The following is a 16256-nucleotide window of genomic DNA, read 5'->3' as shown; positions in this document are numbered from 1 at the left end:
AAGCGGCGCCTGATGTATGAATCAAACCCATTCCACAAGGATTCATTCAGCCCAGGACAGGACAGGGGTGGCTGAAGAATGATGGGAGTTGAAATCTGGTAACCGATGGCTGCCGAAAATCTGCCGAGCCCAGCGATGGGGAGATTTAGGACGGGGTGGGCTGGTAGCGCTACAGACACAGGGGGCATTGTACCCGTGGAATTAGAAGAGGAAACCTCTGTGAGGCTGTTTGTTCTTCTGTGTATGCCGAAGGATCAGGGTCACGGGGGTCTCCCACCTGAGGAAGGTTTGAGGTTGGGGGGGGTTGCCGGGGAGAAAAAAGGCCTTTAGTTTTTTCATGGATTCACAATTATGTAAGTGTTAAGCACACAGTGTCCTATTTATACTCACCTGCCTCGATACACAGGGGCCTGTGATACACGAAATGAGCTGAAATAATGTGACAAGGGATCGCTGTCACAGATACTTAATTGCTATATTTAACTCCGTCCGCCACTGAAGCTGCAGCTCCACAAATAAGCTTCAGGGAAATCTTTTATACATTTTGTATTAATTACACATTTTTTTATTTTATTTTTCTAATTCTTTTTCATATTTTTCAGCACGATTTAGTAGGTTCATTTTGTGTGCATTTATTTTATTTCTAATTATTTATTGTTATTATTAGTTTTATTTGTTTTTTATTTTACCCGCCAAGGAAAATACATCTGACCTCTATATTGGGGATAATGACATTTTTACTGGCATAAAAATATATTTTGAAATGGTCCTTACTGTAGCGATGTGCCCTAAAAATGTGCATCCGACTCCCTTATTCCCTCCTGGACTCCGGTTACTGGAATTATTTTCTCTTATATATGTATATGGTACAGGATATATATTTATAATGTATAGTACAGGAGGGAAGTTTATTTCAAAGGAGGAGAAATGTTAGAACAAGATACCGGAATCTAACACTAGAGGATCAGAGGCTGAGATGGAACGGAAGGAAGGTTTACTTTACTTAGAGGGTGGTAGATAAGTGTAACAGCCTCCCAGCAGAAGTGGTAGAGGGTAATACAGTGCGGGTATTAAACATGCATGGGATAGACATACGGCTCCTGAATCTAATGATGAGCCTAACAACTAATTAAGGATTGTGTCTTGACAGCAGGAAAGACAGACAGACTAGACGGGCCGAGTGGGGCCGTCAGATTCTTGTTAGGTCTAACACTACCCGTTCACTTTTTATTCTATTTTTTTTTATTATGACCATAACTGCCAGCTGGCGATGCAATGGATGAACAGTCCCTTTTATTATAGTATAGTGGCATTTTAGAATAAGTCTTAAGCTGTAATATACCTTTTTTTTTTTTTTTTTAAATAAGCATTTGTGCCAAGTTTCAAACATCCATCACCGTCCCTTAAATATTCCTTTTAACTTTTGTTGATGACGGGCAAGGTTCAGAGAAAAGACCCCTTTTTGGCTTCAGGGCAGCATTAATATTATTATTTGTTACCACTAATAATTATGTTTTAAGTATTTCTAGTGATTTTAAAAAGAAGTTCCTACTTCTCTTAAACAATACGATGTGTGCAGATTCATCAAGTATGGAAAAAGGGGGGGGGATTAAAGTGGCATTAAAGCCCCCAGTCCCCACAGGGTTAATCTGGACCAAACATATATATATATATCAGTTCCACCCCTCTGACATAATGCAGGAATTCTTCCAACGCAATCTCAGCTCTTTCCTGCTCAGATCTGAAACGTCCGCCAGACCCCCCGGCCTTTTACTGGATCCGAGCGGGGCGAAGGCGGCGATTCAGTGCCAGATCTGCTTCAAAGGGACAGACTGTTACCCCGAGCAGCCCCTCCAATGACATCCCTGTCCCGACTAGGACATGAGCTTTAGTGCCAGTGTCCGGATTCCATGGTCCTGCACGTTTGGTGGAGCCGGACCATAAACCCGATGGGACGTCAGCCTTGGAATTAGACTTCATTGACTATGACCTCAAAGTCAAAGTAAACTCTCATCCTCTGCGTCCCGTCTCTCCGGGTTTTGGACAGAGCGTGTTGATTGAGGTGTAGGATGCGCTCCTTTTTAGAGAGTGTCTTGTATACGAGGACCCCCCCCCCCCCATCCTTTGTGTGTTATCACAGCTGGCGGTTTCACATTAAGGTTCCCTCTATGTGCGACTTCCTTCTCGCACGTTGTGGGGCTGCCATGTCTAAAGCTTTGAAGGCGACGCTGCAGTCCCGTTCATTAGCACAGCTGGTATGTGACCCATAACTAGTACTACAAGGACCCGAACCATCATGCGTCATATAACTGATCCATATCCAGAGACATGGAAGCTTTGCCGACACAATTTCCCATCCGGCCCCCGTCTAGTCGCCCGTTTCTCCCGCTGTAGAGACTCAAACCTTAATCAGTCGTTAGATGTCTATACCCTCACTGTATTACCCTGTACCACTTCTGCTGGGAGGCTGTGCGTATTATTCTTGGGGGGGGGGGCGCTGGTCCTGATTTTTTTCAAATTTCGGGTAATAAAGCAGTAACGCAGTATTTTATTTATTTTCCGCAGATTTAAAACGCGTCGGGGCCGCTGCCAGTAAAAATGAATCATCCAGGCGTTAACAACAGCTCGATTCTTTTCAAGGTTCCCCCTCCAAGTCTGATCTCACTGCGGGCATACCCTGCGCATGCACTCCGTCCATACATGGGGGTCTTTTTTCTTCTTCATCAGCTCTTTAATGAATTAAAGTGTTGGGACCACCATACAAAACGGGAAATGGGGCGAGCGATACCGACACCCAGGATACCCTTTTACTGCTTATATAAGGAATAGATGGCACGATTGCTTCCTAAAAGCTCAGATTAATTTGGGCGACCGTGCCAGCTTTCCCCACCTCTGATCCCCTGAGGCAGAATAGTAGACATTACTCAAACTCGCTCGCCAGCTGGAAGACGCCCTACATTCATTAAACACCTTTCATTGTCGTAATGCTCTTACGTCAGATACTCCCTGGGACTTTAAACACCAGTTCCTCCCAGTTCATTGTGTGCTTATTTGCAATCAAGCTGGGACACCCTGGACTATCCAGCCCCAGTGTGCAAACGGTACAATTAGGGAATATCATCTGCTGCTATGGAAACAGATCTTTCCGACCTATTGCTGACCATGTGCCAAGTATCACATATAATAGAACGTAAGCTTTTTTTTTAATTAAATAACTGCATTGGCCGGGCGGTTATGTCTCTAATGCTATGCTTACGTATCAGTTTTATATTTCGTTAAGTGGAACTGAATCTTTAATATAATGGTAACTTGTGATGCAGTCACAAGAAGGGCACTTTTGCTTTAGGGGTGTGGTTAGAGGCGTGCCGTTGGGCAGGGCTTTACCCAAACTTTTTATGTGACTTTGTGCCCTATTGCGGGGTATTTGTGTAACTGAGGGGGGCATTTAGAAGAAGAATAATGGGGTTTATTTACCCCGTTTAATTTATAAAGCCGTTTCCTGCTGTTTCTATACACATTATCGGGGCTTTTAGGGCTGTAGAACCCTGCGATCCCCTCATACCCAGCAAACATTCTGACCTCCTAGAAAAGAGGGGCATCAGGGGAGAAAAAAATGGTGTGACTGGCCAAACTAAACAAGGGCACTTGATATGTTCAAAGCTTATTAACTATTTCATGGATTCCTTACAGCCTGGGTTATAAAGCCACAGAGAAGACCAAACCTATTTCAGTTAACCAGAAACAGATTGTAAGCTCTCCGGAGCAGGGCCCACTCCTCCATCTGTACGAGGACGTCTTCCGTGTGATCATGTTCTTGTTACTTTAGTTCATTGTCAATTTTATTGTTACTGGTAATTTTGTTTTTTTTAACTTATTTAAATCCAACCTAACGTAACATAAAAAAAAAAAAAAAATCTACGTATGATAAAATAAGAGATTAATTGTAGATGGTGGAAAAGGGCGGCTGGGGCATGAAGGAGGGGAAGAAGCAGCACAGGGATACTTTCTAGAAAAGGGTATTGTTTATTATTTCACTAAGGAAAAAAATAACAAATGTTAACTAAATTATAATCGAGAAATACAAGTGCTCGGCGTACAGGGAAGGGGTGCGTGCGCATGGACAAGCCGATCATGATCTGTCTTTTTGGTCGCTCAGAAATATGATGTTATCTGTAAAGAAAAAAGAAAGAAAAAGAATTAAAAGCGGCCATGTCTGTGTAAACTCTGCCCTCTAGTGGCAAAAAGTATACTGCGCTTTACCCCGCACCAGGAGGCAAAAATAGGGATTTCTTCTGAATTTCCAGACGCCGGCTCCTTTATTCCTCACCTGCTATAACGGTGGTTGCCTGTCTCCGCACATTGTTCTTATCTGTGTATTCACCGTAGTCAATTTTTCCTTCTACGTATACGCGGGCGCTGGGAGGAGGAAAACAGAACTATGTTGTATTACATTTGTTTTTTCCCTTTTATCACTCCCATCACTCCTGTGTTCCAATGGCCCTTTATCACTCCCATCACTCCTGTGTTCCAATGGCCCTTTATCACTCCCATCACTCCTGTGTTCCAATGGCCCTTTATCACTCCCATCACCCCTGTGTTCCAATGGCACGCATGGTGTTCGCTGATCCAAGGTCAAGTTTAAAAATCGATGGTTAGAAAACCCATAAACCCCGATTATGTTACAGAAAGAAATATCCTTCTTTTCCATGAAGTGACCCCAAACCCTTAAACAGTAGTATGTGTATTTACCCCTTCTTTACGTTCTGGTAGGCCACATCCCGGAGACCAGGTCGGAATACGGATATTCTGTGCCATGTGGTCTTCTGGTTAATGTCTCCACCTAGAGAAGGAGAGGTTTTAAAACAAAATCTACTCTACAGAGTGGCATATCTGGGGCACAGTGGCATTTTGGGGGCAGAGTGGCATATTGGGGGTATTGGGCATAGCAGAGGGCACTATGGCATTTAATTGTTAGTTGCAGCCCTACAGGGAACTTAAACATTAATATTCAATCTCTCTGAAAAGGGTCAGGGTTGTAAAAGTTGTCATTTTGGTAACTTTTGGAAAGGTCGGGGAGCTGTTGAGGGGATTTCACTGACGAATAAGGAATAAGAATTTGCGACCCTGTGCCTTAAAATGCATTTAAAATGATCGAAAGAATAGATATTTTTATTAAATATCTTTTTATTTACAGAAGGCAGAGTCTGGCTCCTGCATTCTGCTTCGATCTATTGTACAGCGCTGCGGAATATGATGGCGCTATTTAAAACAATAAATAATAATAATGTAAATATAATATATATAATAATAATTAAAGCCAAAGCAAGAGCCTCTGAGGTCTCCTGCACAGGGTTCAACCCCACGGATCCTCACCTGTATGGAAAACTTCGCTCTCTCCCGACCTCCACAGCTCATTGGTGGCCAGCGAGAAGATGGTCACCGGATTCTTGCCTTCCGCTTGCCTCATCACCGGGTCCTGACCCACTCTGCCCAGCAGCTGCACCCTGTTCAGAGCTGAGAGAAAGCAGATTCCGAGGCAACCGATCACTCCATACATTCCCAATACAGACCATATGCAATATATAACATATAATATCGAACGTAACATATATAATATACCGTATTTGCTCGATTATAAGACGACCCTGATTATAAGACAATCCCCCAAATCTCAATATTAATTTAGGAAAAAAGAAAAAGCCTGAATATAAGACGACCCTATAGGAAAAAAGTTTTACCAGTAAATGTTAATTCATCTAAACTATTTTTTTTTTATAAAAGCTATGATTGAGAAATTTTGGTTTTATTTCCTTCTATTTTCCAACCTGCCCCCAAGTTATGCACATCTGCCCCAGAAATGCCTTATACCCCCTATATGCCACTGAGCCCCATGATATGCCTTTTAACCCTATATGCCACTGTGCCCCATGATATGCCTTTTGACCCCCTATGTGCCACTCTGCCTCCAGAAATGCCTTATACCCCTATATGCCACTCTGGCATTTAGAGAGTTAAAAGGCATATTATGGGGCAGAGGGGCATATAGGGAGATTTAAGGCATTCAGGAGGCAGAGTGGCGTATAGACGGTTAAAAAGGCATTTCTGGAGGCAGAGTAGCATTAAGGGGGTTAAAAGGCATTTCACAGAGCACTCTGCCTCCAGAAATGCCTTATGCCCCCCATTTAACACTCCCCCCCCCCCAACTTACCGGTGCTTCTGACTTCCCTGTCATGTAGCCGGGGCAGCGTGTAGATCCCACGCACTTCCGCTGCAGCCGGAAGGAGGCGTGGCTAGCAGCGGGGGTTGTCTGCGTCCATCGCGCAGACCTTCCCCGACTGTCAGAGATCAGAGTTCCCTGCAACCCCCGCTGCTAGCCACGCCTCCTTCTGCCTGCAGCGGAAGTTCTACACGCTGCCCCGGCTACACACCGTGGACTCAGAAGTACCGGTAAGTGGGGTACTTACTTGCTGGAAAGGAGTTTAAAGGGTTAAAAATACTCACAGCGTTCCAACACCATCATGGAAGAATCTATAGATTCGCATCTTACAAACTGCCGGAACAGCTGGGGAGACAAATCACATTCACTGATTGGACGATACAAATGGCTCCAAACATGGAAACATAGAACCTGCCGGCAGATCGGCCCCATTCGGCCCCCGTCTCTCCTGCTGTAAAGACGCAGACCTTAATCAGTCGTTGGCTCCCAGTATGTTATGGTTGATACCCCTGCTTGAATGCAGGTGACTAAGTGTATCTTTAAACAATGAGGGCAGGTATTAGAGCGAGTTGCTACGTAGAATCTTCATGCTGGGGTATTAAAGGGTTAATATTTCAGGTCTCAGAGGCAGCTCTTTTGGAAAGTCCCCGGGTATGATTATAGCCTCCCAGGGCACAATGTACAAGCATCTCCTACGCACCTGCACTGCTGGTCTGCGGAACATCTGACGCGTTTTACTTCAGGCTTTTTCAGTTTGGAATTTCGGTATCTAAAAACAAGCAAAAAAATAATGATTTAAACAAAATACGGATCGTTATCTTTTATATTACTTAACAGCCAACATGACAGAAACTGCAATGTACTGCCGGCGGATCGGCCCCCATCCGGCCCCCGTCTAGTCTGCCTGTTCCTCCTGCTGTAAAGACTCAAACCTTAATCAGTCATTGGTCTCGTCTTAGATTCAGGAGCCGTATGTCTATCCCATGGGTGCTTATTAGCCTCACTGTATTAGTCTTGACCACCTCTGCTGTGAGGCTGTTCCTCTTATCTACCCCCCTCTCAGTAAAGTAAAACTTCCTAACATTGCATTTAAAGTATTCACCCCTACAGTGGATGTTGCATTCAATATTAATATGTATATCTTTTTATACTTATTTTATTGAATACAAAGAAATAAGAAACATACACTGATCAGTGTTAATTTTTATTCTCGGACCAGGACCGGGGCGCTCAAAACTGACTGTTTGACCCATACATTTCCAAACAATTTACTTGTTAGCAGAATTAGTTAAATTGATGCAAGAATAAATAATTCCAACAAAGCATACATGAAATTATAATAAAATTGAAATGTCAAAAATATACATTTAACTAATTACCTACATTTTGAGCCATAAATATTCCGCTCCTAATAACATTAGTATAAATATTTTCAGAACCCTTTTTAGGAATTTTTCTCCCAAAAATGACATTTTGATTACGCAATAATTTCTAAGGCTATGATTAGCTAAGACTTATCATACTTTATATATTTCAAGTAGGTGACATTAAAAGACAAGGCTAAGAAAAATACAGCCCCCTAAGACTCACAGCATATAGAAACTTGCCCCCCCCGACACCCCACGTAACCTGACTGTAGGCATACAGCAAGCTGGCATGGGGCAACCTGTGGGTGTTTTACACGAAGATTTACCCCAATTACAGACCCACTCACCTCACCAGGGTCACTCTGCTCTACCCACGTGAGATTCCGCAAGGGGACACTGACTCTACAGCACAGCTCAACCTCACTTCCGGCAGCCACCAAGACACTTCCGCCCTGCTTCTGCGTGCATCATGCCACACTTCCGGTACTTCAGTCTGAGTCTGCCATAGAGTTAGGGAGTCGGTGGAAAATGGTTCCTTTCACTGTTTATACCAAAGTATATACCAAATGTATATATCAAAGCGGTTGGGTTTTTGTATAACATTCCTAAAAAAAGGGGGCCATTTGTGGGTTATTGTGTAAAAAGCGATTCTATTGCAAACCTAGACATCATTACCATAGTAACCAATTAAACAGACCGTACCTTTGGTTGCTATGGTGATAGAGACTGTAAAAGTAGTTTTATTTTTATTTTTTTAAATGTTTTTGCCAGTTTAACATAGAACTCAGTTAAATTAATCTATAGGGATATGGTGGTCAGGCTCACTGTGTAATAACTGTGCCCCCCACCCACCTCAAAAACAGCAGCCATATTTATTTACAATTGTAGTTAATTATTCATAATTTTAAAACTGTCCATAGAATGCTCAACCGCTAAATTATTCAAACCTGGCTCCTGTGGATGCTGCGAGGTTTTAAATGATTCCAGGCAAATGAGTCATTTTCCGGATATGGTTAAATCACTTTTTTTTGTTTGGTCTTTGGACACCAGATTGGAAAACAGATTCTAGATTGGTCCTTTAAGACAACAGCAGAGTTAGTCTTTCGATATGCAGGCGAGGGAATGTAGTGCCATACAGTGACTGAAGGTTTTGTGCCTCAGTCTTGAAATAAGCCATTAGCAGCTGTCATCTTGTGAAAGACTGACCCCCCCCCCCCCATTATAGGGGGTCTCTTCAAAAGCAGCAATGCCCCAAAGAGCCAAGGGGACCACCGCGTCCATCGCTGGCCATGGATGGTGCCCCGGGCAAGAACGTGACATGATCCGTGCACATGGAATACAAGCGGTTGTAGGGTAGAAAGCTATTGCAGCAGGCTGAGGGACACTAGGAGCCGTATCCACAGATGTCTTAGAATGGATGGAGAAGGCTACCCAATCTATAGGACCAATGAGGCATCATATGGATGGCCAACACATTTCACATCAGAGAACCGGCTACCTTCCTCCTTATTACCATGTTCATATGTTGTGACAAGTAATTGTTACATGCGTGTATTTGAGACAGTAACCCAAGTCACTATGCGTGTTCTTCCCCTGGTTCCCAAGACGTGGCATTGTGTGGCCGCTGGCAGGAACCTGAACACCATATAATTCAGATTAAAGATTAAAAGTTTTATTTAAAACTCACAATAAAATAATTTACAAGGCGCTGCATTCAATCAGCATAAAAAATTATACAATAAAAATAGTTAGTTCTGAGAGCAGCTGTAGTGAACAGACAAGACGCCGGGTTCTTCTTTAATTTGTAGTATTAACCATTGGTGTTCCAGTGCAGTCTTAGAAAAAGGATGTCCACGTTTTTCCGAAGCCGGCGTGCGATTATCAGCCAGAGTCCTGTCTCGGCAGTTTGACAGATGGGCTGCTTAATAGCCTCCACAGGTGAAACTCAAAGAGCGTGTGTTTTTACCACCAACAAGACGCCTCCTGCCCTGGCACAGCATGTCCGCCTTGGAGGGGAGATCGGGACACACATCCTTGCTGGAACTCTGAGCTAATTTAGCAGCTTTCAGTTCCCTGCAGAAGAAAGATGTGAAGAACAGTTAACCAAATTAGTGTTCTAGCTTTTTGGGGGGGGGGGGGGGGGGGGGGGCACCCCATGCATTCCAATTCTAAGAGCCCACCACATGATGCCCCAAGTAGGGCTCGATTCTCACAAGAGCCTCAGATCACCTTTCCAGCATGGCCGTCTTAAACTTTTCCACATTCAGCTGTTTCTGGAGCTGAGCAGCTTTCCCAACGGAACGTCTCAGAACCAGGTTCTTAGCGAGGGCGGCAGCTGCTGGTCTCCTAGCTGGGTCTGGGTGAATCAACACCTTAAGGAACAGAAGTTTAGTATCCAGGTTAATATCACCCCTGGACTTCACCATACGGTAGCAGAACTGGTTGTCTAAGCCATTGGACCAACAGTCACAGACGCTAAGGAGTCACATTTTCTCCCAAGTGTTTCAGCAGCAGATATCTAGGCTCTTCAAGTTCTTACAGGACACGACAGCCACAACTTGAACCATTGACTATTTCCCCCACCGAGGCTGATGGGACAGTTGGTAGAACCAGTTGGACCTCCAGAGAAGCCATTAGTTAGCATGTAGCTTTAACATACTTAATCACAACCCCCATGAGCCATAGCACTTATTTCAAAGCAGGTTAGCTGCATGTATGATTGGAATGATACCATATCCCAAGCACCTCTATTTAGGGCTGGTTAACATGCACCGCGCTCCTCACCTTGAGAAGGTCATGGAAGGCAGGGGTGAGCGGCTGTGGGATTTCCGGTAGGTTGCCCCTCCTGATATGGTGCCAGGCGTCATCGTTACAGGGAAGGGGGTCTGCACCAGCTGCCACTGTTATGGTGAGGCCAAGGGCAAAGATATCTGCCTTCGGCAGCTGGCTATAATCCTGCAACAGAGTTAAAGGATACATCATTGCACCTTCTATACAAAGCTACTCCAGATGGGGCAATTGCTCTCCACAAGCCAGCTTAGCCATATGCCACAAGCAAGTGGAAACTCTAGTTACTTTGTTACTCTCTCCTGGAGCTGGATGTTGCCACCCATCCATTGAATAAACCGTTATAAGATAAGCAAGGCAATAGTCATCACCTCCTGAAGGATCTCATTGGCCAGGAACCGACTGTCCCCTTCCTCAACCTGCGGTTTTGTCGTGGATGTCACATGCCCAAGGTCTCCTGGAAGAGATGTACCATAAATCAAGGACTAATTAGACTCAGCTTAACGAAAAAGATTCTTATCAGTTAAAGTTGCACACCATCATCTGAAGTGCTAAGTATAGTTGGATCAGAGGCAATGATTGGCGATTGGTTATTTAACACGTCGCCTTAAGAAGGTTTACAAACCAGGTTTTATCATCAATGGTCTATGATCTTAAAGAGCAACATTAACATACCGATTTTGTACATGACCCCGGCAGACGTTGGATCGTCTTCACCATCGCTCTCATCCTCCGCGTTCCCCGCTATCTTCCGACAGATGAAAATGTTACCTGAAGATCACAAAAAGCGGACAGTCTGAGTCTTAAGACTTTCAAACCCAAACAGTGACGTCCAGGTAATCGCTACGATCAGGCGAGCAGCGCCCCTGCCGAAAGCAACTCCACTGGGGTGAGGATTGGAACGGTAATCCATAAATATGTTTTGGGTGGCAGATACTGGAAAGTTACAGATGTGCGGGACATGCAAGAGGTTTGGGAAACATACAGGAGGAAAGAAGCCAATAGTGTTTAATTATTCGAGGGATTTAAGAAAACTTGGCATTTCCACCTCAATATGATAACCCCCCCCCATTACTTTGAAGTCAGAACCCTTCTTAATGGGTTTCTGTTCTTATAAAGTAGGTCCAGCAGCTCATCTGTCACAGGAACTGACTTGGCTTCATGTCCATATGGACCAGGCCAGTGCTGTGGATGTACTTCAGTCCCATGGACACTTGGAGGAGGATCTCCTTCAGCTCCTGCTCCATCACGAGGAGTCCACTCTTGCTGTTCTCATTGATCAGGTCCTGCAAGCTGCCACCTGAAGAGAAAATAAACACGAAACCTTCAACCAACTACTTTTTAGAAAGAACACACAGAAATCAGACCTTAAGGACTGCAGGAGGAGAAATGGTAGTACCAGAGTCCATAGAGGCTTAGATCGAATGGAAGGAAGTTTTACATTACAGAGACGGTAGTAGATAAGTGCAACAGCCTGCCAGTGGAAGTGGCAGAGCGTAACAGTGAGGGAAATTAAATATATGGTTTTTTGGCTCCTGAATCTAAGACAAGACCAAGTAATGAATAAGGTTGGCCTTACCATTACAGTACTCATTCTGGATAATCATGTGGTCATCCTCAGCCCAGGCAGAATAGTACCGTACCACATGGGGATGGTGTCCAAGCACAGCATGCGCGTAGACTTCACGCAATGCAAGCTGCCTATAGGAAGAGTAACAACCATGAGCACATGTTCGGATTCCATGCATATGCCAAGAGGCTGAAGATGGAAGTAGCAGAGGAGCCGATATCCCACCAGCACAAAGCAAGCTTCAAGCCAGAGGTACTCACTCATCCGTGGACCCAGCCAACGGCCGCTTGGAGCGTTTGATGGCATAAAGACATCCATCCAGGCGCTTCACGCACTTGTAGACCGAGCCAAACTCGCCGGACCCAATTATTTCTATCTCCAAGAACTCAGTCTTGTAGCGAGACACCATGCTTCTTTCCCGTAACATAAACCTCTGGGAAAGAAAGACTCTTTCAGCAAATCAAGCGTCAGCTTTTTGGCGAGGCACTAATTTATATTTCCATGCAATTAGAGCATAAGGATATAGAGATATATATATATATATATATATATATATATATATATATATATATATATATATATATATATATAGGTAGATATTTTAGAGTTCCATGCATAGTGATAAAGCAGAAGACATTTAGCATTTTCCTTTGATTTCCATACCTTGGACTGGAGACCCAAATGTTCTTTTTCCACAGTTTTCACTGGATCAGATCTGAAAGAAGAAACCACAACAAAAAAAAAAAAAAAACTATAAATTCTTGACAAGCATTCTACTATCCTACCAGCAGATGGCGACAGTTGTCTAGATTGCACTATGGAGCTTTTTATTAATGAAGCTTTAAGGCAGGGGTTCTCAAACTGCGGCCCTCCAGCTGCTGCAGGACTACATCTCCCATAATGCTCCTTCATCTAAGGGGCTGGCTGAGGAGTATGGGAGATGTAGTCCTGCAGCAGCTGGAGGGCCGCAGTTTGAGAACCCCTGCTTTAAGGGGACCTTCTGAGATTTGCTCCGCATGCCTTGTAACAGAAGTGAGCAATCGTAATATTTCCATCAACAAGGTAAAGGATTAGACAAACCATGGACCCTAGAATAGAGAGCAGTCAAAACTCCTGTACCACCCCCTGGAGCAGGGGTTTGGGGCGCATTATGGCCATCCCTATATTATAGCATGGACTAGGATGGGTAGGGGGCTAAACCAATAAAGAGACCTCAGGTATTTGGTTAAAGGAACAGTTTAAACCCCAAAACATATTTTATTTTAACATGTTAATTACTTCTGCATATTCACCAACGCGTTTCACTGCATGCAGATCTAAGCATGCATTCATTAGTTACTGAGGTAGAACTTTAGACAGCTCTTCAGCTTCAGAAACTGGAATTAGAGTTTTGCACATGGCTGCCATTGACTACAAAGGGAGTTCTACTGAGCATGTGCAAGCAGCATACCCAAGTATGCTTCCTGCCCTCTCTGTTCTGAAAGAGAAGGGTTAATTTCCACCCCCAACTAATTATGTAGCAAGATAGACAAGAAAAACAGGCAAACAAGTCGGGCTGGAAGGATTTGGTGGCAGATAAGAACCCACGTTTCTACGCATCTGCCTTTAATAGCACTGAGCAGCCAATCAGAAGTGACCCTCGTGTTCCTTGCAACGGAATATAGTTTTCTGCCGTACGTTCCTATATAGTCACCTGCAAGATTCATCTCTCTCCTTCCTCTTTCCATTAGGCTGGAATTGCATTTGACGATAGGTTTCAGGGGTGAAGGGGTTAACGTTAACCAGCGCAGGGCCATCGAGGCCAGCTCCGGTGCCAGCCGCAAAGCGCAGGAGTCTCTGTCCCCTGCAGGGTACCCTGGAGCCAGGTGAGGGAAGGGTCTTATACAGCAGACTCTGCGAGGAGAATAAGCCAACACGTAACTATTCAGAGTAGAAAAATCTACATTTGCCCCTGGCAGGGGTATCCCCACCCAGGGGCCACAAACCTGCTTCACCAGTTGGACAACACAAAGCTTAGCATAGCATGCCCTGAGCTACAGTACATCATAAGGAGCAACAAGTTAGGCTAGGGCAACATACTTTTGGGGTATAAGGGGTATCACAGAGCTTCAGTTTCTTCCATGTGCTATAATGGAGAGGGGTCCCGGGACATTCTGCATTCGCACCCTTGCGATCAGGTGTTGGGGAGCAGTCACTAGTACTGCATGGACTCCCGTCGAGAGCGTCCTCCAGGGCCGGGGAGACACCTCGCTCATTCCGCTGAGGTGTGGTGGGGAATGGGCTTCTGCTGACCCTCCACGCCGGTGGCTCTCTAGATTTCCGGGGGCTCCTGAAAGCCTCTCCGGCGGCGCCGCCAGTCTCCTCGTCGCTGCTAGAAAAGTCCAACCGCTGAACCAGTCCAGATCCGCAGGCCATGACAGACTTCATCCCTGCCAAAGACAAGACACAGCATATTGAAGGCCTGCTCCTGACTCCACACAGATACCCAGAGCTCAGCCTGCTCCTGACTCCACACAGATACCCAGAGCTCGGCCTGCTCCTGACTCCACACAGATACCCAGAGCTCAGCCTGCTCCTGACTCATAAACCCCGCAGCATACCTGACAATTACCAGCAACTCCCATGCTCAGCGAACAAAAGAACATGCGCTGAAAACCCCACCCAGCAGTTTTATATACCCTGCAGCCCGAGACCCAGAGCAAAAGGACAATTACCTAGTGGTAGCACCTGGCCCCAAAATCTACCCCACCCATCACCATTAACCATTTACTGCTCAGGATCAGCACAAGCTTATCCGGGGGGGCATTAGGATAGGATAACACGCTGTCTATGTACAGACTGCTAGCCAATGGCCAGAGGTCATGAGATGCCCAACACAGCCCACAGACATTATTTCTTTATCATTTCTCACAAATCCATTTGCTCGTTCTAGACAACCAAATACTCATCACCATAGCGATCAACGTACAGTTTCTGCTTAATCCTACATTTGTACAGCTTGCTCTTTATACATAACCCCCCCCCCCATATCTCCTGGCATTTTATTTGACTCCCCGAACCCACCCCACCTAACACTTTGCTTACCCATAATGTTAGCCACAAAATGCGATACTTTCGTTAACCTGCCAAGAGCGAACTTATATAGATTAAGAACTGCTGCCCTCTAGTGGAAGGGTTCATTCTGAAAAATGTTGAGGGTTTTAAAGGGGAAGTCACAAGGCTGTATACAGTAATATAACCCCCGGCGCTGTATACAGTAATATAACCCCCAGCGCTGTATACAGTAATATAACCCCCGGCGCTGTATACAGTAATATAACCCCCCAGCGCTGTATACAGTAATATAACCCCCAGCGCTGTATACAGTAATATAACCCCCCAGCGCTGTATACAGTAATATAACCCCCAGCGCTGTATACAGTAATATAACCCCCCAGCGCTGTATACAGTAATATAACCCCCGGCGCTGTATACAGTAATATAACCCCCGGCGCTGTATACAGTAATATAACCCCCAGCGCTGTATACAGTAATATAACCCCCAGCGCTGTATACAGTAATATAACCCCCGGCGCTGTATACAGTAATATAACCCCCGGCGCTGTATACAGTAATATAACCCCCAGCGCTGTATACAGTAATATAACCCCCGGCGCTGTATACAGTAATATAACCCCCAGCGCTGTATACAGTAATATAACCCCCCAGCGCTGTATACAGTAATATAACCCCCGGCGCTGTATACAGTAATATAACCCCCCAGCGCTGTATACAGTAATATAACCCCCAGCGCTGTATACAGTAATATAACCCCCAGCGCTGTATACAGTAATATAACCCCCAGCGCTGTATACAGTAATATAACCCCCAGCGCTGTATACAGTAACAACCCCCCCAGTTCTGTATACAGTAATATAACCCCCAGCACTGTATACAGTAATATAACCCCCCAGCGCTGTATACAGTAATATAACCCCCCAGCGCTGTATACAGTAATATAACCCCCAGCGCTGTATACAGTAATATAACCCCCCAGCGCTGTATACAGTAATATAACCCCCAGCGCTGTATACAGTAATATAACCCCCATCTCTGTATACAGTAATATAACCCCCCAGCGCTGTATACAGTAATATAACCCCCAGCGCTGTATACAGTAATATAACCCCCAGCGCTGTATACAGTAACAACCCCCCCAGTTCTGTATACAGTAATATAACCCCCAGCACTGTATACAGTAATATAACCCCCAGCACTGTATACAGTAATATAACCCCCCAGCGCTGTATACAGTAATATAACCCCCAGCGCTGTA

General features: G+C 44.8%; 2 protein-coding genes across 2 annotated transcripts; both read right to left on the bottom strand.

Moving 5' to 3' along the window:
• Nucleotides 1-4129: 4129 nt before the first annotated feature.
• Nucleotides 4130-6941, bottom strand: LOC149276454 (single-stranded DNA-binding protein 1-A, mitochondrial). The gene is made up of 6 exons (XM_089503630.1): nt 6918-6941; nt 6502-6562; nt 5374-5514; nt 4750-4840; nt 4328-4416; nt 4130-4170 (listed from the first exon to the last, which is right to left on the bottom strand). The coding sequence occupies exons 1-6, from the start codon at nt 6939-6941 to the stop codon at nt 4130-4132; spliced, it is 447 nt and encodes a 148-aa protein (XP_089359756.1).
• Nucleotides 6942-9506: 2565 nt separating this feature from the next.
• Nucleotides 9507-14368, bottom strand: LOC149276453 (wee1-like protein kinase 2). The gene is made up of 11 exons (XM_089503627.1): nt 14021-14368; nt 13635-13834; nt 12605-12656; nt 12202-12374; nt 11951-12072; nt 11525-11671; nt 11047-11142; nt 10743-10828; nt 10369-10539; nt 9814-9956; nt 9507-9657 (listed from the first exon to the last, which is right to left on the bottom strand). The coding sequence occupies exons 1-11, from the start codon at nt 14366-14368 to the stop codon at nt 9507-9509; spliced, it is 1689 nt and encodes a 562-aa protein (XP_089359753.1).
• Nucleotides 14369-16256: the final 1888 nt, after the last annotated feature.

Source organism: Sceloporus occidentalis, unplaced genomic scaffold (genome assembly GCF_023333645.1).
Source record: "Sceloporus occidentalis isolate IW3139 unplaced genomic scaffold, rSceOcc1.0.p SCAF_238, whole genome shotgun sequence".
NCBI lineage: Eukaryota > Metazoa > Chordata > Lepidosauria > Squamata > Phrynosomatidae > Sceloporus > Sceloporus occidentalis.
The sequence above is the reverse complement of the archived record's forward strand: the minus strand, read 5'-3'. Positions and strand labels throughout refer to the sequence as shown.